The 20,434-nt window shown below is 42.4% G+C and overlaps 1 protein-coding gene and 1 long non-coding RNA gene across 2 annotated transcripts in view; both read right to left on the bottom strand.

Annotated features, from left to right (window-relative positions):
* The window catches only part of LOC129862730 (cadherin EGF LAG seven-pass G-type receptor 1-like), an 80,915-nt gene extending 60,726 nt beyond the window's left edge, over positions 1 to 20,189 (bottom strand). Inside the window, exon 1 of the mRNA XM_055934644.1 lies at positions 16,336 to 20,189. Within this exon, the coding sequence (XP_055790619.1) occupies positions 16,336 to 19,855 (3,520 nt within the window). The 5' untranslated portion in view covers positions 19,856 to 20,189. The remainder of the gene's footprint in view (positions 1 to 16,335) is intronic.
* LOC129862737 (uncharacterized) lies at positions 8,911 to 9,766 on the bottom strand. Its single transcript, XR_008760819.1, has 3 exons — positions 9,379 to 9,766; positions 9,217 to 9,275; positions 8,911 to 9,100 (listed from the first exon to the last, which is right to left on the bottom strand). It is a non-coding gene; the product is annotated as an uncharacterized LOC129862737 (long non-coding RNA).
* Positions 20,190 to 20,434: the final 245 nt, after the last annotated feature.

Here is a 20,434-nt window from a genome sequence, read left to right as displayed (position 1 = left end):
CATGCATGAGAACATCAGCTGTTCCGGACGACTGTGTGATCACGCTCTCCGTAGCCGATGTGAGTAAGACCTTTAAACAGGTCAACATCACAATGACGCAGGGCCAGACAGATTACCAGGACGTGTACTCCGAGTATGCGCTGACCAACTGGGCAAGGGTCTTCACTGACAATTTCAACCTTTTCCTGTCTGAGTATGTAATACCAACATTTTTCAAGCAGACCACCATAGTCCCTGTGCACAAGAACACTAAGGTAACCTGCCTAAATGACTACCGACCCGTAGCACTCACGTCTGTAGCCATGAAGTGCTTTGAAATGATGGTCATGGCTCACATCAACACCATTATCCCAGAAACCATAGACCCACTCAAATTTGCATACAGCTCCAACAGATCCACAGATGATGCAATCTCTATTGAACTCCACACTTCCCTTTCATAACCTGGACAAAAGGAACACCTATGTGAGAATGCTATTCATTGACCACAGCTCAGCATTCACCACCATAGTGCCCTCATAGCTCATCACTAAGCTAAGGACCCTGGGACTAAACACCTCCCTCTGCAACTGGATCCTGGACTTCCTGACGGGCCGCCCCCAGGTGGTAAGGGTAGGTAACAACACATCTGCCGCGCTGATCCTCAACACGGGGGCCCCTCAGGGGTGCGTGCTCATTCCCCTCCTATACTTCCTGTTCACTCATGACTGCATGGCCTGATAGTAGGCCTGATCACCAACAACGACGAGATAGCCTATATGGAGGAGGGCAGAAAACTGGCCATGTGGTGCCAGGACAAGAACCTCTCCCTCAACGTGATCAAGACAAAGGAGAGGAATATGGACTACAGGAATAGGAGGACCTAGCACGCCCCCATTCTCATCGACGGGGCTGTAGTGGAGCAGGTTGAGAGTTTCAAGTTCCTTGTTGTCCACATCACCAACAAACTAACATGGTCCAAGCACACCAAGACAGTCGTGAAGAGGGCACGTCTAAACCTATTCTACCTCAGGAGACTGAAAAGATTTGGCATGGGTCCTCAGATCCTCAAAATGTTCTACAGCTGCACCATCGAGAGCATCCTGTATGGTGGCATCACTGCCTGGTATGGCAACTGCTCGGCCTTCGACCGCAAGGGACTACAAAGGGTAGTGCGTACGGCCCAGTACATTGGTCCAGGCCAAGCTTCCTGCCATCCAAGACCTCTATACCAGACAGTGTCAGTGGAAGGCCCTAAAAATTGTCATAGACTCCAGCCGCCCTAGTCATAAACTGTTTTCTCTGCTACCGCATGGCAAGCGGTACCGGAGTGCCAAGTCTAGGTCCAAGAGGCTTCCATACAGCTTCTACCCCCAAGCCATAAGACTCCTGAACATCGAATCAAATGGCTACCCAGACTATTTGCATTGCCACCTTCGCCTCTTTTACGCTGCTGCTACTCTCTGTTTATTAGCTATGTATAGTCACTTTAATAAGCCTACCTACATGTACATATTACCTCAATTACCTCAACTAACCGGTGCCCCCGCACATTGACTCTGTACCAGTACCCCCTGTATATAGCCTCGCTATTGTTTTTTTTTACTGCTGCTCTTTAATTTTTTGCTACTTTTATTTCTTATTTTTTTAGGTATTTTTCTTAAAACTGCATTGTTGGTTAAGGGGTTGTAAGTAAGCATTTCACTGTAAGGTCTACACCTGTTGCATTCGGCGCAAGTGACAAATAACATTTAATTTGATTTGGTTTTGATGCAACCAGTCAAGATGCTCTCGATGGTGCAGCTGTAGAGCTTTTTGAGGATCTGAGGACCCATGTCAAATCTTTTCAGTCTCCTGAGGGGGAATAGGCATTGTTGTGCCCTCTTCATGACTGTCTTGGTGTGTTTGGACCATAATAGTTTGCTGGTGATGTGTACACCAAGGAATTTGAAGCTCTCAACCTGCTCCACTACAGCCCCATCTATGATTATGGGGGCGTGCTCGGTCCTCCATTTTCTATTGTCCACAATCATGTCCTTTGTCCGTAGCTTAGTGATGAGCTTTGGGTGTGCTATGGTGTTGAACGCTGAGCTGTAGTCAATGAATAGCATTCTCACATAGGTGTTCCTTTTGTCCAGGTAGGAAAGGGCAGTGTGAAGTGCAATAGAGATTGCATAATCTGTGGATCTGTTGGGGCGGTATGTAAATTGGAGTGGTTCTAGGGTTTCTGGGATAATGGTGTTAATGTGAGCCATGACTAGCCTTTCAAAGTACTTCATTGCTACAGACGTCAGTGCTATGGGTCGGTAGTCATTTAAGCAGGTTACCATGGTGTTCTTGGGCAGAGGGACTATGGTGGTCTGCTTGAAACATGTTGGAATTACAGACTCGTTCATGGACAGGTTGAAAATGTCAGTGAAGACACTTGCCCAGTTGGTCAGCGCATGCTCGGAGTACACATCCTGGTAATCCGTCTGGCCCTACGGCCTTGTGAATGTTGACCTGTTTAAAGGTCTTACTCACATCGGCTACGGAGAGCGTGATCACAGTCATCTGGAACAGCTGATGATGTCATGCATGCTTCAGTGTTGCTTGCCACGAAGCGAGCATAGAAGTGATTTAGCTCATCTGGTAGGCTCATTTCACTGGACAGCTCGCGGCTGTGCGTCCCTTTGTAGTCAATAATAGTTTGCAAGCCCTGCCACGTCCAACGAGCTTCGGAGCCGGTGTAGTGTATTATTCAATCTTAGTCCTGTATTGACACTTTGCTTGTTTTTTGGTTCGTCTGAAGGCATAGTGGGGTTTCTTATAAGCATCCCAATTAGAGTCCCGCTCCTTGAAAGCGGCAGCTCTACCATTTTTAGCTCAGTGCGGATGTTGCCTGTAATCCGTGGCTTCTGGTTGGGGTGTGTACGCACGGTCACTGTGGGGATGACGTCATCGATTAACTTATTGATGAAGCCAGTGACTGAGGTGGTATACTCCTCAATGCCATCGGAAGAATCTCGGAATATATTCCAGTCTGTGTTAGCAAAACAGTCCTTTAGCTTCGCATCTGCTTCATCTGACCACTTCCTTATTGAGCGAGTCACTGGTACTTCCTGCTTTAGTTGTTGCTTGGAAGCAGGAATCAACAGGATAGAGTTATTGTCAGATTTGAAAAATGGAGGACGAGGGAGAGCTTTGTACGTGTCTGTGTGTGGATTAAAGGTGGTCTAGAGTTTTTTTTCCCTCTGGTTGCACATTTAACATGCTGGGAAAAATTTGGTAAAACGGATTTAAGTTTCCCTTCATTAAAGTCCCCGGCCACTAGGAGTGCCACCTCTGGATGAGCATTTTCTTGTTTGCTTATGGCGTTATACAGCTCGTTGAGTGCTGTCTTAGTGCCAGCATCGGTTTGTGATGGTAAATAGACAGCTACAAAAAATATAGAATGAAACTCTCTTGGTAAATAGTGTGGTCTACAGCTTCTCATGAGATCCTTTACCTCAGGTGAGCAAAACCTTGAGACTTCCTTAATATTAGATTTCGGTGAAACATAAGATATTACAGATTTGAATGTCCAGTTGGTAGGATAGTCTTGATCAGAGCTCATCCATTTTGTTATCCAATGATTGCACGTTGGCTAATAGAACTGATGGTAGAGGGGGATTACTGACTTGCCGTCAGATCCTTAGAAGGCACCCCGACCTATGTCCCCGATATCTCCATCTCTTCTTTATGCGAATGACGGGGATTTGTTTCTTGTCGGATGTCTGAAGTAAATCCTTCGCGTCCGACTCGTTAAAGAAAAACTCTTCGTCCAGTACGAGGTGAGTAATCGCTGTCCTGATATCCAGAAGCTCCTTTCAGTCATAAGAGACGGTGGTAGAAATATTATGTACATTATAAGTGACAAATAATGCAAAAAATCACACACAACAGCACAATTGGTTAGGAGCCCATAAAACGACAGCCATCTCCTCCGGCGCAATCAGGTAGTTGGATTGAGTCAACATTGGTCAAAGTTCACATGTATCTTTAATCGGTAACTATGTATATGGGGCGGCAGCGTAGCCTAGTGGTTAGAGCGTCGGACTAGTAACCGGAAGGTTGCAAGTTCAAATCCCCGAGCTGACAAGGTACAAATCTGTCGTTCTGCCCCTGAACAGGCAGTTAACCCACTGTTCCTAGGCCGTCATTGAAAATAAGAATTTGTTCTTAACTGACTTGCCTAGTTAAATAAAGGTAAAAAAAAAAAAAAAAAAAAAATATCATGAAGCATACATTACACATCTAAAATGCATCATAAACATGTCATTATAGCTACAACAAGCAAGCTTTGAAAGCTGAACGCTCTGAATACAATACGTTTCACATTAAACAAGTTCAGTTAGTTCTGAGTATGTGACTGCGTCTCTTATTCACACACTCATTAAGCTTCAGCCAATATGTCATGTATATGTTGTGCTTGTAGATGTGTAATGTAGCCTATGCTTTATGATATAGGCCTACAGTCCATGGTTTTTTTCTGGATCAAAAAGAGTCTTAGGTGGAGACTCCCTAATCTTGGCATTGTATAATGTTTGGGGGGCATTTTTAAGCCAATTTTCTGCAATTCTACACATTTGTTTTGTTTGTTGCTGTTTTAAAGCAAATGTCTTGGAATTCTACACATTTGTGACTAGTTTCAGGAAACTAGGCCTATGTCACACGTCACTACTTTACAGGAGAGGCAAATTTACGTCATCATAAATGTTTTATGAAAATGCCTTTTTTTGGGCAGAAATGCCTTCTGAACATGTGAACTTTCATGTGCCTTAATAAGAAATGTGTATGCCATCTGTAAATACAAATACATTTTTAAAATTATGAGCATAGTTGGTTTAGCCACAGAAAAAGTCCGGAACTGTCCCGCTACGCATGATTGACAGAGATAATGGATGGGCTGGACATGCCGAGAGATGAGTTCGGATTGTTCTGCCATGTAACATGCTTCTGCCTCTAACACGAGCTGCTCAGTATGTATAGGTAATCCTTTCTAACGCAGATTTTTTTTAAAGATATCACAAAGAACTGCAACAAAGAACTACGAAATCAAGGGAATGCCCGGTGGAAGCGGAGTATGATAGCTAAGGAGCTGGAGAAAATTCTGGCGTTTGATTGCAAAGATTACACGGAGGGAGTCGAAAAGAGAACGCCTGTCTCTGGATTACATCTTTAAACAAAGTGCAACCATGCATGACATCAGTGACAGAGAGGAAGAAGCGTTCATCAATGTAGTGTAAAAATGTGTGCTGAGAGTCGGGAAGCAAGTTCAGGGAGTGAGTGTTTTAGTAAATAAACGGAACATAATACAAAACAAGGAACTCGAACAGCACACAGACATGAAACAGAAACAATGACAACTGGGGAAGGAACTGAAGGGAGTGACATATATAGGAAGGTAATCAAGGATGTGATGGAGTCCAGGTGAGTGTCATAATGCGCGTAACGATGGTGACAGGTGTGAGCCATAACGAGCAGCCTGATGACCAAGAGGCCGGAGAGGGAGCACACGTGACAGTAAGAGAGTCTAGCTAGTTACATTTTCAGATATTATATGTTTCAAATGTAGTCAAAGTTGTTTTCATTGCAAGTTAAAGCATACTGTTAGCTAGCTAGCTAATGTTAGCTGTCTGGCTCTCTAGCTAATGTTATGTGTATGATCTGTGTAGTAATATTCTTTGTGTCTCAGAAAGCGATTTGCATTGCTAGTTAAAGCCTAATGTCAGCTAGCTAGCTTACATTGAACCTAGCTGGTGAAATTGAGTTACCTGCTGATTCATGCACTGTAGTAACGTTATCAGATGGGATTATGTTTAAAAGACCATTTCACTGTACCGTTTACACCTTCTGTATCCTGTGCATGTGACAAATAAACTTACATTTGATTTGATATAGTGTGTGTGAAGAACAACATGACCTGCACCAAAGTCAAATTAGGATCTAATGTTAGGCCAAAGAGACAATGTCCAAGTTCCAAAATCCTCCAGTAGAATGCTGTGCTTTTATTTCGTCACTCACAACCATAAGCTATTTTCTGTAACAAGCTCGCCATTAACTTGTAAATAAAGATCTTGTTGTGAGTTTATTTTCCTGTAATTATTACTAAAAAATTTGCTTGAGTTAAGACGTTGTCATCTATGATATGGTCATTATTTGAACTGGCTAGCCAGCTAACTTAACAAATATATGAAAACTGCTTAATTCATTGTTTTTAGAATTTTCAATTCTCCCAGTCTAGCTTTCATTTTGGTGATTGTTAGTTCTCAAATATTATATTATTAAGAAATATACATTGAGTGTCCAAAACATTAAGAACACCTTAATTAATAATATTGAGTTGCATCCCCCCTATTGCACCTCAGAAGAGCCTCAATTCGTCGGGACATGGACAAAATCGTTCCACAGGGATGCTGGCCCATGTTGACTCCAATGCTTCCCACAGTTGTGTCAAGTTGGCTGGATGACCTTTGGGTGGTGGACCATTCTTGATACACATGGGAAACTGTTGAGTGTGAAAAACCAAGCAGCGTTGAAGTTCTTGACACAAACCGGTGTGCCTATCACCAACTACCATAATCCGTTCAAAGGCATTTAAATCTTTTGTCTTGCCCATTCACCTTCTGAATGGCACACATACACAATCCATGTCTCAGTTGTCTCAAGGATTAAAAATCCTTCTTTAACCTGTCTCCCCCCCTTCAACTACTCTGAAGTGGATTTAACAAGTGACATCAATAAGGGATCATAGATCACACCTGGATTATTTTGTAGACTCAGTGTACAGGTCCATTATGTTTTCTACATTTATATCTGGGTTTAGTTATTTTAGTTTTCACTTTAATCATTTTTCCATCCCAAAAATGTATAATAATAATTACACTGTTTGGATTTAGGCAACCCGAAAATGTGGTTTGCAGGGAGGATATGTATACAAAACAAGACATTGAGACACTGTTCTCCACTTAGGCTAATGATCCCAGTGAGAATAAAATATGACAAAAGCACTATGCAGCCAACATCACATTAAACAAATTCCAACATAGAATGACATACAGCTTAATGACACCCACAAAATGAGGTAACCTCTATAGCGTCATCTGTACATTCCAAACAGACATGCTTTTGTTAGCTAGTACATGTACACCACCATTGTTCACATTGCAGCGAGAGCATGACAAGTTATGCAAATATGCAATTACCTGCTTTTCGTCATTGGCTCGCTTCAGGGATTGTCAGTAAAGATCAAGGATATCTCAAATCTCCACTGTAAACAAATGTTTCAACAGTGACACAGTCATCATTGTTCATTCTCTATGGCACATTTCCTTTGCCACTCAGTGTGAAGTCAGAGGATAAATGTGTAGCTGACAGCTATCTTCTCAATATTTCACCTGAGGTAACATTCTAACGTCCAATAACACCTTTTGTAGAGTGGACAAAATTAGCACAACCCAGTCTGAGTTTAAGTCCCTACTTGCAGGCCGAGTGGGCATCATGCATCCACAATGCTATGTTATCAAACTCCACAGCAAGCTGAAAACAGTTCAATAGCCACATTTCTTTATGAGTACTCAGAGCCACTGCAAGAACCCTTGATGTTTCCCTTGCCTAAGGTCCTACAATCGCAACGCTCCCTTTCTCAAATCACATTGCAGGACAAAACATAATCCCCATTAGTTTAAAAGTCAACATGAGGTTGCGGGAGGTTTGTCTCAGTCTGCAAAACAAACTCTGGAAAAATACATCTGCCTGGTTCACAAAATGCCACATCGCTGTCAAACCCACTTTTAGAAATGAAGGCCATTGGTTTGCATTAGGACCATGTCCTAAGCAGCAGAGCATGCTGTTGGTAATTTCCCCAAATTGAATTGGGGGGGGGGGGCTTTGGGTCTAATAGAGAGAGGTCCAGTGAACCCAGACACTAAGACCTGCCAAGTATTCTGGGCTAGGCATGGACAGCTAATCCAATTCTCATGGTTAGAGAAGCAATGCCCACAGATTCAAGATAACTAGCCCACATTTTTGGAAGAGAACAGAGTACATGAGAAAGAAGAGGGCAGAATTGTTCGTTTCTATATAGTAGTAGCAGGACTTGCACTAATGGAGAAACAGATCTCTGATGAAAGGGAAAGATAGTGATTATGTATGTTTGTGAGAAAGAAAAAAGAAAGGTGTGTGTGTGTGAGTACTGATACTCTGTCCAGACACTCAAATGAACCCAAGAGTGAGCGAGTTGCAGCATGCTCTGATCTTAGACTGGAGTGCGTATGAGATGCACTAGGAATCATAAATTACGCACATTTCTTCCTGTAACACAGCCCTGATCAATCATTGTTTCAGAACAAAGATGTAAGCCAGAGTGTGTAGGGAGCATGCCTACAATGTAGGCCTCAAAGGAACGTCTGGTTAGCTGAAAAGAGTTCACAGATTTTCTCTACATTGCTATTACTTGTTTATGCCGGTTTTAAAGAGGAACTGCACCCGCTGATTTGGCCTCTTTTTTTGGCATGCTCCTCATGAAATGCTGGCAGCCATTACAGAAGCCAAATGTGAGTTAGCTTAGGGGTGTGGTTTGATGTGGGTGTTTCTTGGGTGTGCCCTTGTTTTATTGTCACATACACCAAATAGGTGCAGGGAAATGTGTTGTTATTACAGAGTTTTGATAACTTTCAAATATAGTAACAGGTCCATGTAGAATAAACAACCCTTTACATAATACCACAGAAGCAGTGTTCTGCTAATATAACAATGTGCACCTTTCATCTTTCATTGTCATTCCCAGCCGATACGGATACTGTCTAGTGGTAATGGGGCTACCTTGGCAAACATGTCAGAGTGGTCATACCTTCCTGTGTGGTGTCCCATATACAGGAGTTCCCTGTTCCTGGTGCAGAATACACAGGGTTTCTCCCTCCCCATATTAACTGATACCATTCAATCATTTAAAAAAGACAATACAAGTAAAAGTTGTGTCTAGTTAAACTTTTATACCAAATCTCTCTTCATTCAGAGACATCAGTAACAAGCACGTCTGTCATTCTGGACTTCATCACAACATCTTGCAAGTCTCCATGTGCTGGCTCCATACATGTTTCTGTGAACACATACACACATAGTCACTGTTCTATTACCAATGGCAGTTCAGATAGGTAATATCTGACATACAAACAGGAAATATGTTGAAGTTCGAACAGGTCAGATCAAACCTACACAATTTCTCCCTATCAAACGCCTGAGGCTGGCGTCTGGCAAAAGCATCTCCAGTCCATCTGTAGAAATAGGCAGAGTTGAGGCAGAGTTCGGGGGCACATGGAATGAAAAGGGTGTTGCTATTACTGGACATTTGTGCTGTATTGTATTATTAGTGATCACCTTATTGTGGATGTGTTGAGTGGTTGTGTTGAGCGCCAGATCTCTCTGCATCTCATGCATCTGTGAACACATACACACAGTCACTGTTCTATTACCTATGTGAGTTAGGGATAGGTGATATCTGACACACAAATATATACTACGTTGAAGTTTGTTCTCCCCATCGACGACCGTTGGTGAGCAGGCAAGAGGTGAGGCTGGGGTGAGGTCTTTGCCAGCACCCCATTGATGGACGTGGCAGCGTAGATCAGTCCCTGGCCCCTCATGAAAGATACTGTTCGGTCACACACACACACACACACACACACACACACACACACACACACACACACACACACACACACACACACACACACACACACACACACACACACACACACACACACACACACACACACACACACACACACACACACACACACACACACACACACACACGGTTAGCCTGGTGGAAACAATCTGACTGCTGCGTTCACCTTTCTATTTCACTTCAGTTATCATAAAATGTAAAGTGAAATAGAATAGTGAACACAGCGATCAAGTTGGTTCCACTAGGTTATGCTCTGGACATTATATGCATCTAAGAAGTCGAACAAAAGCAACAAATAATGTCAGTTTAAATAAATTATGTTTCACAATTGGGTAATCAAACATATCAAGGTAATGAAGTGGGTTACCTTCTGTATTTGTACAAATGATGAGCCTGTGAAAGCTGTTGCTGCTGACAGGTGAATGTTGCTGGCCGGATACTTGCCAACATTCATAGGAATGCTCACAGCGAGGTCATGTCTGCATGATGCTGATGACAGCCCACTTGCTGATCTTTTCGATGCTGCATTTTTGGCTGCAAACTGGACATCTCTCGAACAACTGCAGCAGGCAATCTTATGAGGTGGTGTTGACTGAGAGAGCCTGTGACAGGGTGATTTAATTGACAGTCAAGTGGCGAATTGCATTTTGTTCTAAACAAACGACAAAGCTTTTTGCTGATGCACTTCACAACCAAAATGAAAACTAATTGTATTTGTTTGGCTGGGGAATTAGCTTACTAGTTTATCAAGCTAGGTCTTTTTTTTAATAGTACTTTTCATGTTACACACATTACCTGTCGTTGATGAAGCGATCTGTGTCATCAGGGCAGTAGTAACTCGGGTTACTATCAGAGGCTTCATGATGGCGTGTCCTTTTCATAGGATTCTAGGGAGACTCGCAACAACGGAGGAGGTGTCACAAGGGTACTTGTGTCACATGACACAGTTTTGTTTTGAGGTCTGACAAGCTGTGAAAATATCAAGTGAACAGTGAATTCAATTATTTTGGGAGATTGCTAAACCGTTCAAATCACATTGCTGGACATGTTATGATACTAGTACTGAGCTATTAACGAAGTTGTAGTTTTCAACAGGCCAATATTCTACATAGTTTAGCGCAGAAAACATGGTAATTAACTACAATGACGATAATCCATTGCGTGCCCACCTACTTGACTGGTCTGTGTGGAGCACTGAGACCCACAGAGATTGACAGAACAGAGAACGTGCAATCAAGAGGGATAGAAAGCAGTTGCTTCGCAAAGTATGTCTACCTGAAATACATGATCTAAGTGATTGGTAGTTGGTATTCAGCAGTCATAAAAGTATGCCTTATTTACTTTGAAGAACTACTAAAATAGTGATTTTGTCAGATGGCATAGGCAGCAGCTCTATACAGATGAGATGATGACTTGGAATGAAATAATAAAGTCATCAAATTAAACAAATATTTAAGTAATGTGCAATATGAATAAATTATGGTTAGTAAGTGATTTTCAGTAATGGGCAGTCACTACCATTAATAGTTTTGTACTTTTATTAGTTGTTTTATTCGGTGTTGTTACAGCATTCAACCCACATAATGCATACTGCATTTCATGTCAACATTTCATGATAAATGTTTTTTTACAATCGAAACGAAATGACCTCAAAAAGCACTAATCACTCAGCACTATATGATACCCACCTTCGCTCCTTCTGGAAGGTCCCGGCATCTGGTCATGACCAGGGGATCAGTCTGGTACACAGATTAGATTAAGGCCGGTGACGCCGTTACAGTATGCAACCAACTGTCATATGTTTTGCTATGGCCCTGGGTTGGTTTGTTACTGCTAGTTAGTACACTGTTGTAGTCAGACATAAGTTAGATGGTACCACCATAGTTGCAGCCAATATTTATTTGTGCCCTAGACATGGGTTGCACTTCAGAGGCTAATGTGACTGTTGTCTAAATTACACTAATTTAGAGTGGCATGGAAATATAATGACATGCTAAAGTATGCAAATAATTAGTAGGAAACAACTTTGCCATATGTGACCGACCGGCTCGATCTTATGTAGTGTTTTTACATTGGATAAAAGTAGAAACTCCGAGCTACAAAATGGTATATCATACACTACAGTTGAGGAACAATGGGAAAGTAGTTCTGCTTTGAAAGTTGATGAACTTGTAACCTCACTTTTGAGAAAATTTCCCTGGAATGTTTTGGTAAACCTACCGGAGAGCTTTTATTTTTCTACACCCTTTCAGCATCGTTCACACCTTCTTAAGCCTTAGCCCCACCCATCTCTTTAAATATTCACATGTGAGGTGATATCAAGACTAAAGGGGGGTTTATACTATGTCTATCGACAGTTGTCGCAGTGATATCATGAACATTCTATTGTCGTCTGACATCAAACTTGTCGTTGTCGTTATGAAAAAGTTTAAACACAAAAACGATGTCATGCAGCCTGGTAGTCCAAAATAGCATAACTAGTTTATTTTAACACCAATCAACCCACCTGTTTAAAAATGAAATTATATGTAAATCTAGTAAACCAGGCAACTAAAAGCAACTTTCTAAACGATATTTTGGTTAGTTTCTAGCTTGTTAGCTAGCTAATGTTAAGATAGCTGGCTAGCCAGTGCATAATATCATAATATAGCTGACAACAAATTCACTTTACCTTTTTTTGTCTTCATTATTACAGGAAAATAAACTCACAACTAGATAACTATTAAAAAGATAATCGCGAGCCAATTACAGAAAATAGCTCACGGTTGTGAATGTGACGAAATAAAAGCAGGGCATTCTACTGGAGAATTTTTGAACTTGGACATTGTCTCGTTGGCCTAACGTTATATCCTAATTTGACTTTGGTGCAGGTCATGTTCTTCACATTATCGTCTCTGGTAAACACATACTATATCAAATAAAATCAAAGTTTATTTGTCACAAGCACAGGATACAGAAGTTGTAGTGAAATGGTTACTTGCATAGTGGAGTCTTTTGTTTAGACATGTAGCTAGCTCAACAATTATCCCAACTCATAACGTTACTACCCCGCATGAATCTGCAGGTAGCTAACCAACCAAGTTCAATGTTAGCTAGCTAGTTAACATTAGGCTATAACTATTAATGCAAATGGCTCAAATATGAATAATATTACTACACAGATCATACACATAACGTTAGTTGACGAGCCAGCCAGCTAACATTAGCTAGCTAGCTAAAAGTATGCATTAACGTGAAATGAAAACTAATTTCTGACTAAATTAGAAATGGATAATATCTGAAAATGTAGCTAGCTAGACTCTCTTACCCGTATACATGGATGGACGCTTCTCCCTCTCTGTCACGGATGCCATGGTTGCCCTTAGTTTGACGATGTAATCCGGAGACACGTGTTTTATACAACAGCCTTCTGTGTGTTCTCTTTCGATCCCTTTGCATATTTGCCATCAAACGCCAGCATTTTCTCCATCTCCTTAGCTATAATACTAATTCCAGCCGGGGCATTCCACTAATTTCAAAACTCGGTCCTCCAGAAAGTGGAGAGCAACACTTTTGCAGTTCTACTACGTGATATCTTTAAATAAAAGCAGCGTTATAAAGGATTAACTACACATACTGACCAGCTCATGTTATAGACAGAAGCCAGCTACATGGCAGACCAATCCGAACTCATCTCTAGGCATGTCCAGCCCACCCATTATCTCAGCCAATCATGGCTAGCGGTAAGGTTCCTAGCTTTTTCTGTGGTTAAACCAACTAGGCTCATAATTTAACAATTGTATTCATATTTACAGATGGCATACAAGTTTGTTATTAAGGCATATGAAAGTTCATTTCTGCCATAAAACGCATTTTCCTAAAAGAAAAGTTTACATTCAATTGGCTCTCCTGTGAAATAGTGACGTACGACATACACCTAGTTTCCTGAAACGAGTCACATATTATGATGTTGTCAATTGACTTTGAGAGATGGCAATTACTGTTACAAGCAATGTGAGTAAAAAATTGCTAGCAATGCTAACATTAGCTAACTAAAATATGGTGGTCCCCTCAATCTTAGTTACCTGGCTAAAGTTATACAGCATCTACAGTTAATCTGGCGACATCACAATTATGAAAAACGTTTTTCCTATAAATGATTTGCGTTCTTTAGAAATGTTCTCGTGTTTCTTAGACTAAGTTGTATTGAGGTAGGCTAACATTAGCCAGCCATCTAGCTAGTTAGGGTAACTAGCATCTGCTATGCTAGCGATAACGATTATCAAAATATACATAATCAGATACATAACCAGCAGTCTATGATCTAGCTACCAGTATACTCACCAACGAACTCCAACCACCTCGTCCTTCGGCAGGGCATGCAAACCAGATGGCTGTGCATCCTGCAGGAAGCATGCTTTGCATGGTCAATCCGTATAGGGCTTTTCAGTCTAAAACGTCCGTGATCCTTTAAACGCGTTGGGGGCGATGAAACAGCAGAACCCCATTCAATGGTTTTTAGGGGTAGTCACTCTAATGTGCTTCAACGCCTGTCTTATCATAAAATAGTTTAATTAACTTTTTGGTTTGCTTTGTGGTACAAGCAGTGATGTGTATTCATGGATGCCAAGGGAAGCCAGGCTTCACAATAAAAATAAATAAAAAAAGATATATTAAAACATACAATTATTTATCTTCTGTCTCTCTGTGTTTCAAAATGTTCCTTCAATTCACAAGAAGCTGAATGTATCTCACAGGAGAAAGCATCAGAATGAGCCAAACACCGCCCCTATGTCTCTCTACGTGTAGGCCATCTATCTGATGCTGTCTGGTCCAAACGAGTATGACATTGTTACCGCCCGTAGCATTAAAGGCGAGGGAAGACAGCGAGCATCTGTCCTTCCTTGACAAAAAAAAGTATTCATCAGCGTTGACCTAAACTGAGAGAGCTGTGAATGGTCCTGGCTCATGAAAAAAAAGTGTCAAGGGTAGCCAGCTTGGATTTGGCGTCACTCCTATCAAATCCCATTGAGAGCATAAGTAATTGACAGAAAAACTGAAATTGTTGCATCTTGTTGTGCTGTTGTCCTCTGGTGTCTAGCTACCCGGCTAGCTAAAATTGTCCCTTTCCTAAATTAGCCATGGATAGAGATAGGGATTTGGATTTGTGGTTTTACTTTATTCTCCGTACTGGCCAATGACTATAACGGCGATTCTGATCCAACCATTAATTCATACATTGTTGTGCCCCTGGCCTGAGAGGATGGATGTGCAATATGTACTTTGATGTAAAAGGCTAATGTTAACTAGCTAACATTGCCCATGAATGAAAGTTTGGCTAGCAACAAGAATTTTAGCCAGGTAGCCTAGGTCAACAAAAAATAAAAGCATGTATTATATGATAGTGATACACCGTTTCGTCAACATGAGAGGAGGACGTCATTGCCGTTTCTCGACAAGTAGAGTGAATCAACATGTTTTTCTTCTTGCACAAACGCACACGCACACACAGAAATCAGAACCATGGACAGCCACATCATATTTAGCTTGTGTTGATTGGACTAAATAGTTGTTGGTATATTTTAGTTGTCACTGTATTAGACTAAGCAGAGGGGATTTGATTAATTTAAAATGTGGAAGTTGAAACGGGGATGGAATAGTGGAGGCAGCTCCTGTTTACTTTGCGACGGGTGGTAACTCGGCCTTTAGGCCTATACTGTATATAACAGTAAGGCATATGAATTAACAGGTTATAGAGCAAACAACACAATTATCACAACACATAGGCTTGGCTTGCCCAGTGATTTTACACATGCACTGCTACCGGTAACAAGTGCCTCAACTTTGAAAGAGTCCCATCTTAGTTCTTCAGATTGCAAATGTACCAATACAACAAGCTCGAGTAATAAATAGCATGGGCCTCTTTGGGAAAACAATAAACAAGTTGCCAAAATGTACAGTAAATTAACAAATGAATAACAAAAACTAGTGTCAACTACTTCAGGAAAACCATTTCTCTAGAAAACATGCAAACAATAACATGGTAACTACTGTCACAAGATATGAAATAGCATGAGATCAAAAAGCACAGTGCCTGAGGATGGTCATTGGACAACTTCAAGCAATGCCATTGTATTCCTGCTACAAGCACAGCACAGAGCACTGATGTTGAATACTTCAAGTCAAGCCATATGGTTAAAGTTGAACGAGAAGACAGACAGAACCCAGCTAATCCTGGTCTCATCTTGGGTATGCTGCCGTGTTTTGGACAGAGGGGTTACAAAGAGTAAGGGTGCAAATCACATCAAAGGGAACAAAAGGGGGTAGTTGTCATGGCAACAATGCTGTTGGATAACATTTTGTGGATCTTTTAGTGGACAGCCAGCCAGTAATGGACAATGTGGTGATTTAGGCGCAAACACCAGACTTACCATAATAGACATGCAACAGACTCCCTTTTCTAAGTAGAGACAAGTACCAGCAAAAAAACGGATTTACAACTAGCACAATTAGTAGAGGTCTCATTGCAAGACAACAGCAAGAACATCAAACGCATAGAAGAATGAAGAGAGGAAGTGGAAAGGACAAACTAAATATAAAAATATCTGCCATGCATATGGAGGTGCATATAAAAGGCTATTGCATTCAAATGAACACAGTTTCATTACCTGTGACTGATATCTTCATGGTGGCCTCAAGGGGCCGGTTGTTGTCCAGGTCTCTGCTCAGCCTCAAGTCCCCTGTGTCCTGGTTCAGGATGAGTAGACTCAACTCGTTGCCTTCCACAAAACTGTAGTGGAGTTTATCTGACACATCCGGGTCCTGGGCTGGAACCTTCCCGATCACCCCAGCCGGAAAGCTGTTGGACCTGTTGGTGATGTAGTTGTTGAAGATGATCTCAAAGTCACGTAGGACAGGGGAATTGTCATTGACATCCAGCAGGCGAATGTGCACGATGGCACGGCTGACTAACGGTGCAGAGGTTGCCTGGACGACGATTGTGTACTCCATCTTCGACTCGTAGTCTAAATCAGTGAGGGCGATAAGATCCCCGTTGAAGATGTCTAATTGGAAGACCTCTGGGACGTTTCCTTCCACTATTTGGAACAGAATCTGCGCGTTTGTTCCCTCGTCAGGATCTGTAGCGGTGATGCGGGCTACAACAGAACCCACAGGACTGTTCTCCACTACACAGACGTACAGTTCGTCCTTTTCAAACACAGGAGCATTGTCGTTGATGTCCAGGATGGACACATGGACGTCCACGGCTGCCTTCAGAGGCGGAACCCCCTTATCCACAGCAAAGGCCTTCAGGTTGTACACAGGCACATTCTCCCTGTCCAGTTTCCTGGCTGTTCTAATGATGCCAGAGTACGGCTCAATGATGAAGTCCCCCTCTCCATCATCCCCACCCTGAAAGGTGTAACTAAGCCTCCCATTAGACCCGGAGTCCCTGTCAGAGGCAGAAATCTGGAGGACGCTGGTGTACACAGCTGCGTCCTCAAACACTGTCCCCTGGTATATGTCCCTGAGGAACTGTGGCACGTTATCGTTAGCATCCAGAATGATGATCTCCACATATGTGGTGTCAGATTTCTGAGGGATGCCATTGTCGCAGGCAATGATAGCCAGCGTGTAGGACGCCTGATCCTCATAGTCGATTTCTATCTGCGTGGTTATGCCGCCTGTGTCAGGGTTGATCTTGAACTGTGGCACATTATCCTCCATGACGTAGCTGATGCGGGCGTTCTCTCCTGTGTCTTCATCTGTGGCACTGATTACCACCACGGTGGAGCCCACCGGTTGGTCCTCGCTGATCATCACCTGGTAGTTGGCACTCTGGAACACGGGCCGGTGGGTGTTGGCATCAGTGACGTTGATAAAGACCTGCGCTGTGTCGTAGCGTGTGCCATCTGAGGCGGTCACCGTCAGGACATACTGGCGCTCCTGTTTGTAGTCCAGCGGCAGTGCCAGGGTGATAACTCCCCCAGCAGTCTGACTGGTGATGGCGAATCTGTTCCGCGTATTGCCGCTGGAGATCTGGTATGTTACCACACTGTTGACGTCCCGATCTATGGCAAAGAGTGCTAGCACACTGGTACCCACCACAGCATCCTCATTAATTTTAAGGCTATACAATCTCTGAGTGAAAGTGGGGACATTGTCGTTCACGTCAAGCACCGTCACACTGACGCTGGCCGAGGAAGACATGGCAGGAACCCCGTGATCCACTGCTTCTACGCCAAAAGTGTAAAAGTCAGTGGTCTCCCTGTCCAGCTCTACACTGACTGCAATCCACCCTGTACTGTTGTTAATGGTGAAGGGGAAGCCTGGAGCCATGTCTGTTAGTCTGTACTCCAAATGAGAGTTGTCACCGGAGTCTGCATCAATAGCCTGAATATGGATCACAGAATAACCAATAACCACATTTTCCAATACTGTGGCTTGAAAGGGTGTGCTAACAAACATAGGGGCATTATCGTTGACATCCACAACTTGTACTACAACCATCCCTGTGCCATTAATCAGAGGTGGTCTTCCCCCATCCTGTGCCTTTATTCTCAAGTTATATTCCCTGATTATCTCATAATCTAGGGGGTTGATTATTTCAATGACACCTGTAGGGGAATGGATGTAGAACTGGCCTTTCACGTTGCCACTGACGATGCTGTAGTGGACTTTTGCATTGTTGCCCTCGTCTTTGTCTGTGGCCTTTACTTGGGCCACTTTGGTGTTCACTGCCACACTCTCAAGCACCTGGACCACATACCTTTTCTCACTGAACTGGGGGTAGTTATCATTCTCATCCTCCACAGAGATATACACTGTAGCCGTGGCACTGCGGGGGCCTGGGTCTTTACCCTGGTCATTGGCCTCCACTATCAGCAGATACTGGGTCAAGGTTTCTCTGTCAGGCCGAACCCTAATCTTGACTAGTCCATTTCTAGGGTCGATTTCAAAACCAGCATTATCTTCTTCCTCATTCACTATCGTATAGATCATGTTGGCATTTGATGGGGCATCCCCATCTGTGGCCCTTATAGTCAACACTTCAAAGCCTACCTCGATGTTCTCCCTAATGCTGACTCTGTACTCTGTCTGCTCAAACACAGGCCCATGATCATTCGTGTCACTAATAGTGACGGTGAGGTAAGCAGTGGCCGACCTTTTAGGGATGCCATTGTCTGTAGCAATAACTTTGAATACATGTGTATCCTTGACCTCCCTGTCTAAAGGCTGCAAAGTTGTGATGCTGCCGGTCTGCAAGTTGATTTGGAAATAATTATTGGATCTGCTATCGAACAGAGCTTCCATATCATATTCAACCTCACCAGCATCTCCATTGTCGGTATCCAGTGCTTTGAGCGTAATTACGCGAGTTCCCGCTGGTTCGTTCTCCGGGACAGACACCTGATAGTTGGGCAGTTGAAACTGGGGAGCGGTATTCACATTTCTTTTTTTACGTTTGGTCAATGAATCCAGTCTCCCCAAATCCCCGTGTGTAAACATGGCATGACTATGTAGAGAATTCAATCGCAATTTTACACGGACAGTGGTGTAATTCCAAAGATTTTGCACCCTGCAGAGTAAATCCAACTCGTTCCGCTCATTGTATTGCAGACAGTTTGGAGAAAAACTCCCGTTATCAAACACGGCTTTCCAATTCCCTCCCTTACATGATGAACGATAAGAGTGAGGTTGTCGAGTGAATAGTGGTAAATGTTCATAAATGTTCAAAAGCAAAATACTGGTAGAGACGCATGGCGATGTCCCTACTTTTGAGAGAACGTTCATGTAAATCTCGGGCTTACCTTCGGCGCTCTTACTCCTATATTTAATTAAACAATTTTGCCCATGCACAAAAGTATTGAAGTTAATTAAAATAAAGTTTTCCGAGGTAATTGATTGGATCTGAATGTAAAGCGACGCTGGGTTCTTCGGCAACTTCGCGCAATTCACTTTTCCTGAGAAATATACAATTCCGTGTTGTCTTTCAATATTGAAAATGTGTCTCACGTATTTAGGAGTTAAAGTCCTGTCTATTTGATAGATCCAACCCCGTCCAAGAGATACATTTCCGAGCACTACTCCAGGCTGAAAATGATCAGAAACGTGTACATCAAAAAATGAAAATACTGGAATGTGCGATAGAAAACATATCCATAGCCAAATAATTTGTAATTCCATGGTTTAAAACGCATGGCATCCACCAAATCGGTCAAGAACACTTATAAAGTCCACTGAAGTTTTTCCCGGGTGCTCGCTGTCCTGTCCCGTTCCATGATTAGTTAAAATATTGCGGAGTGCAGTACAGTGTGCATATGGAATAGTTCAAAGTGGTCTCGCTCTTTCACTGCACTTCCTCAGATAGCAACCCTTCTCCCCGGGGATTGTCTGTCAGTCAAATGCAGATTCCCAAATCTCAGCAGTTCACCACAATGTACCATGAAGTGATGATTCGCTTAATGATTTTCCAAAACCCTCTTATTTGCGCAAGTCTATTGTTTTTGAGGCGACTCAAACTGAGGTTTGCCAATTATATGAACATTTAAACCTGTCCTCGCTGTATCAAAATCCCCACAAAATCCTCAGAAAATTTACATTTAATGAAATGCTGTCACCTAGTGGACAAACGTAACTATAGAAAGTATCTAGAATCACGTGGCCTAAGTATCTATCCACTCCAAATGTTCTAACTTTATACATTATCATTTGATATAACTTTATACTTTATACATTTGATCATTCTTGGTGCAGACAAGTAGA

Source organism: Salvelinus fontinalis, chromosome 9 (assembly GCF_029448725.1).
Source record: "Salvelinus fontinalis isolate EN_2023a chromosome 9, ASM2944872v1, whole genome shotgun sequence".
In the NCBI taxonomy this organism is placed as follows: domain Eukaryota; kingdom Metazoa; phylum Chordata; class Actinopteri; order Salmoniformes; family Salmonidae; genus Salvelinus; species Salvelinus fontinalis.
Note: the sequence above shows the minus strand (reverse complement) of the source record. Positions and strands in the feature narration are given on the sequence as shown.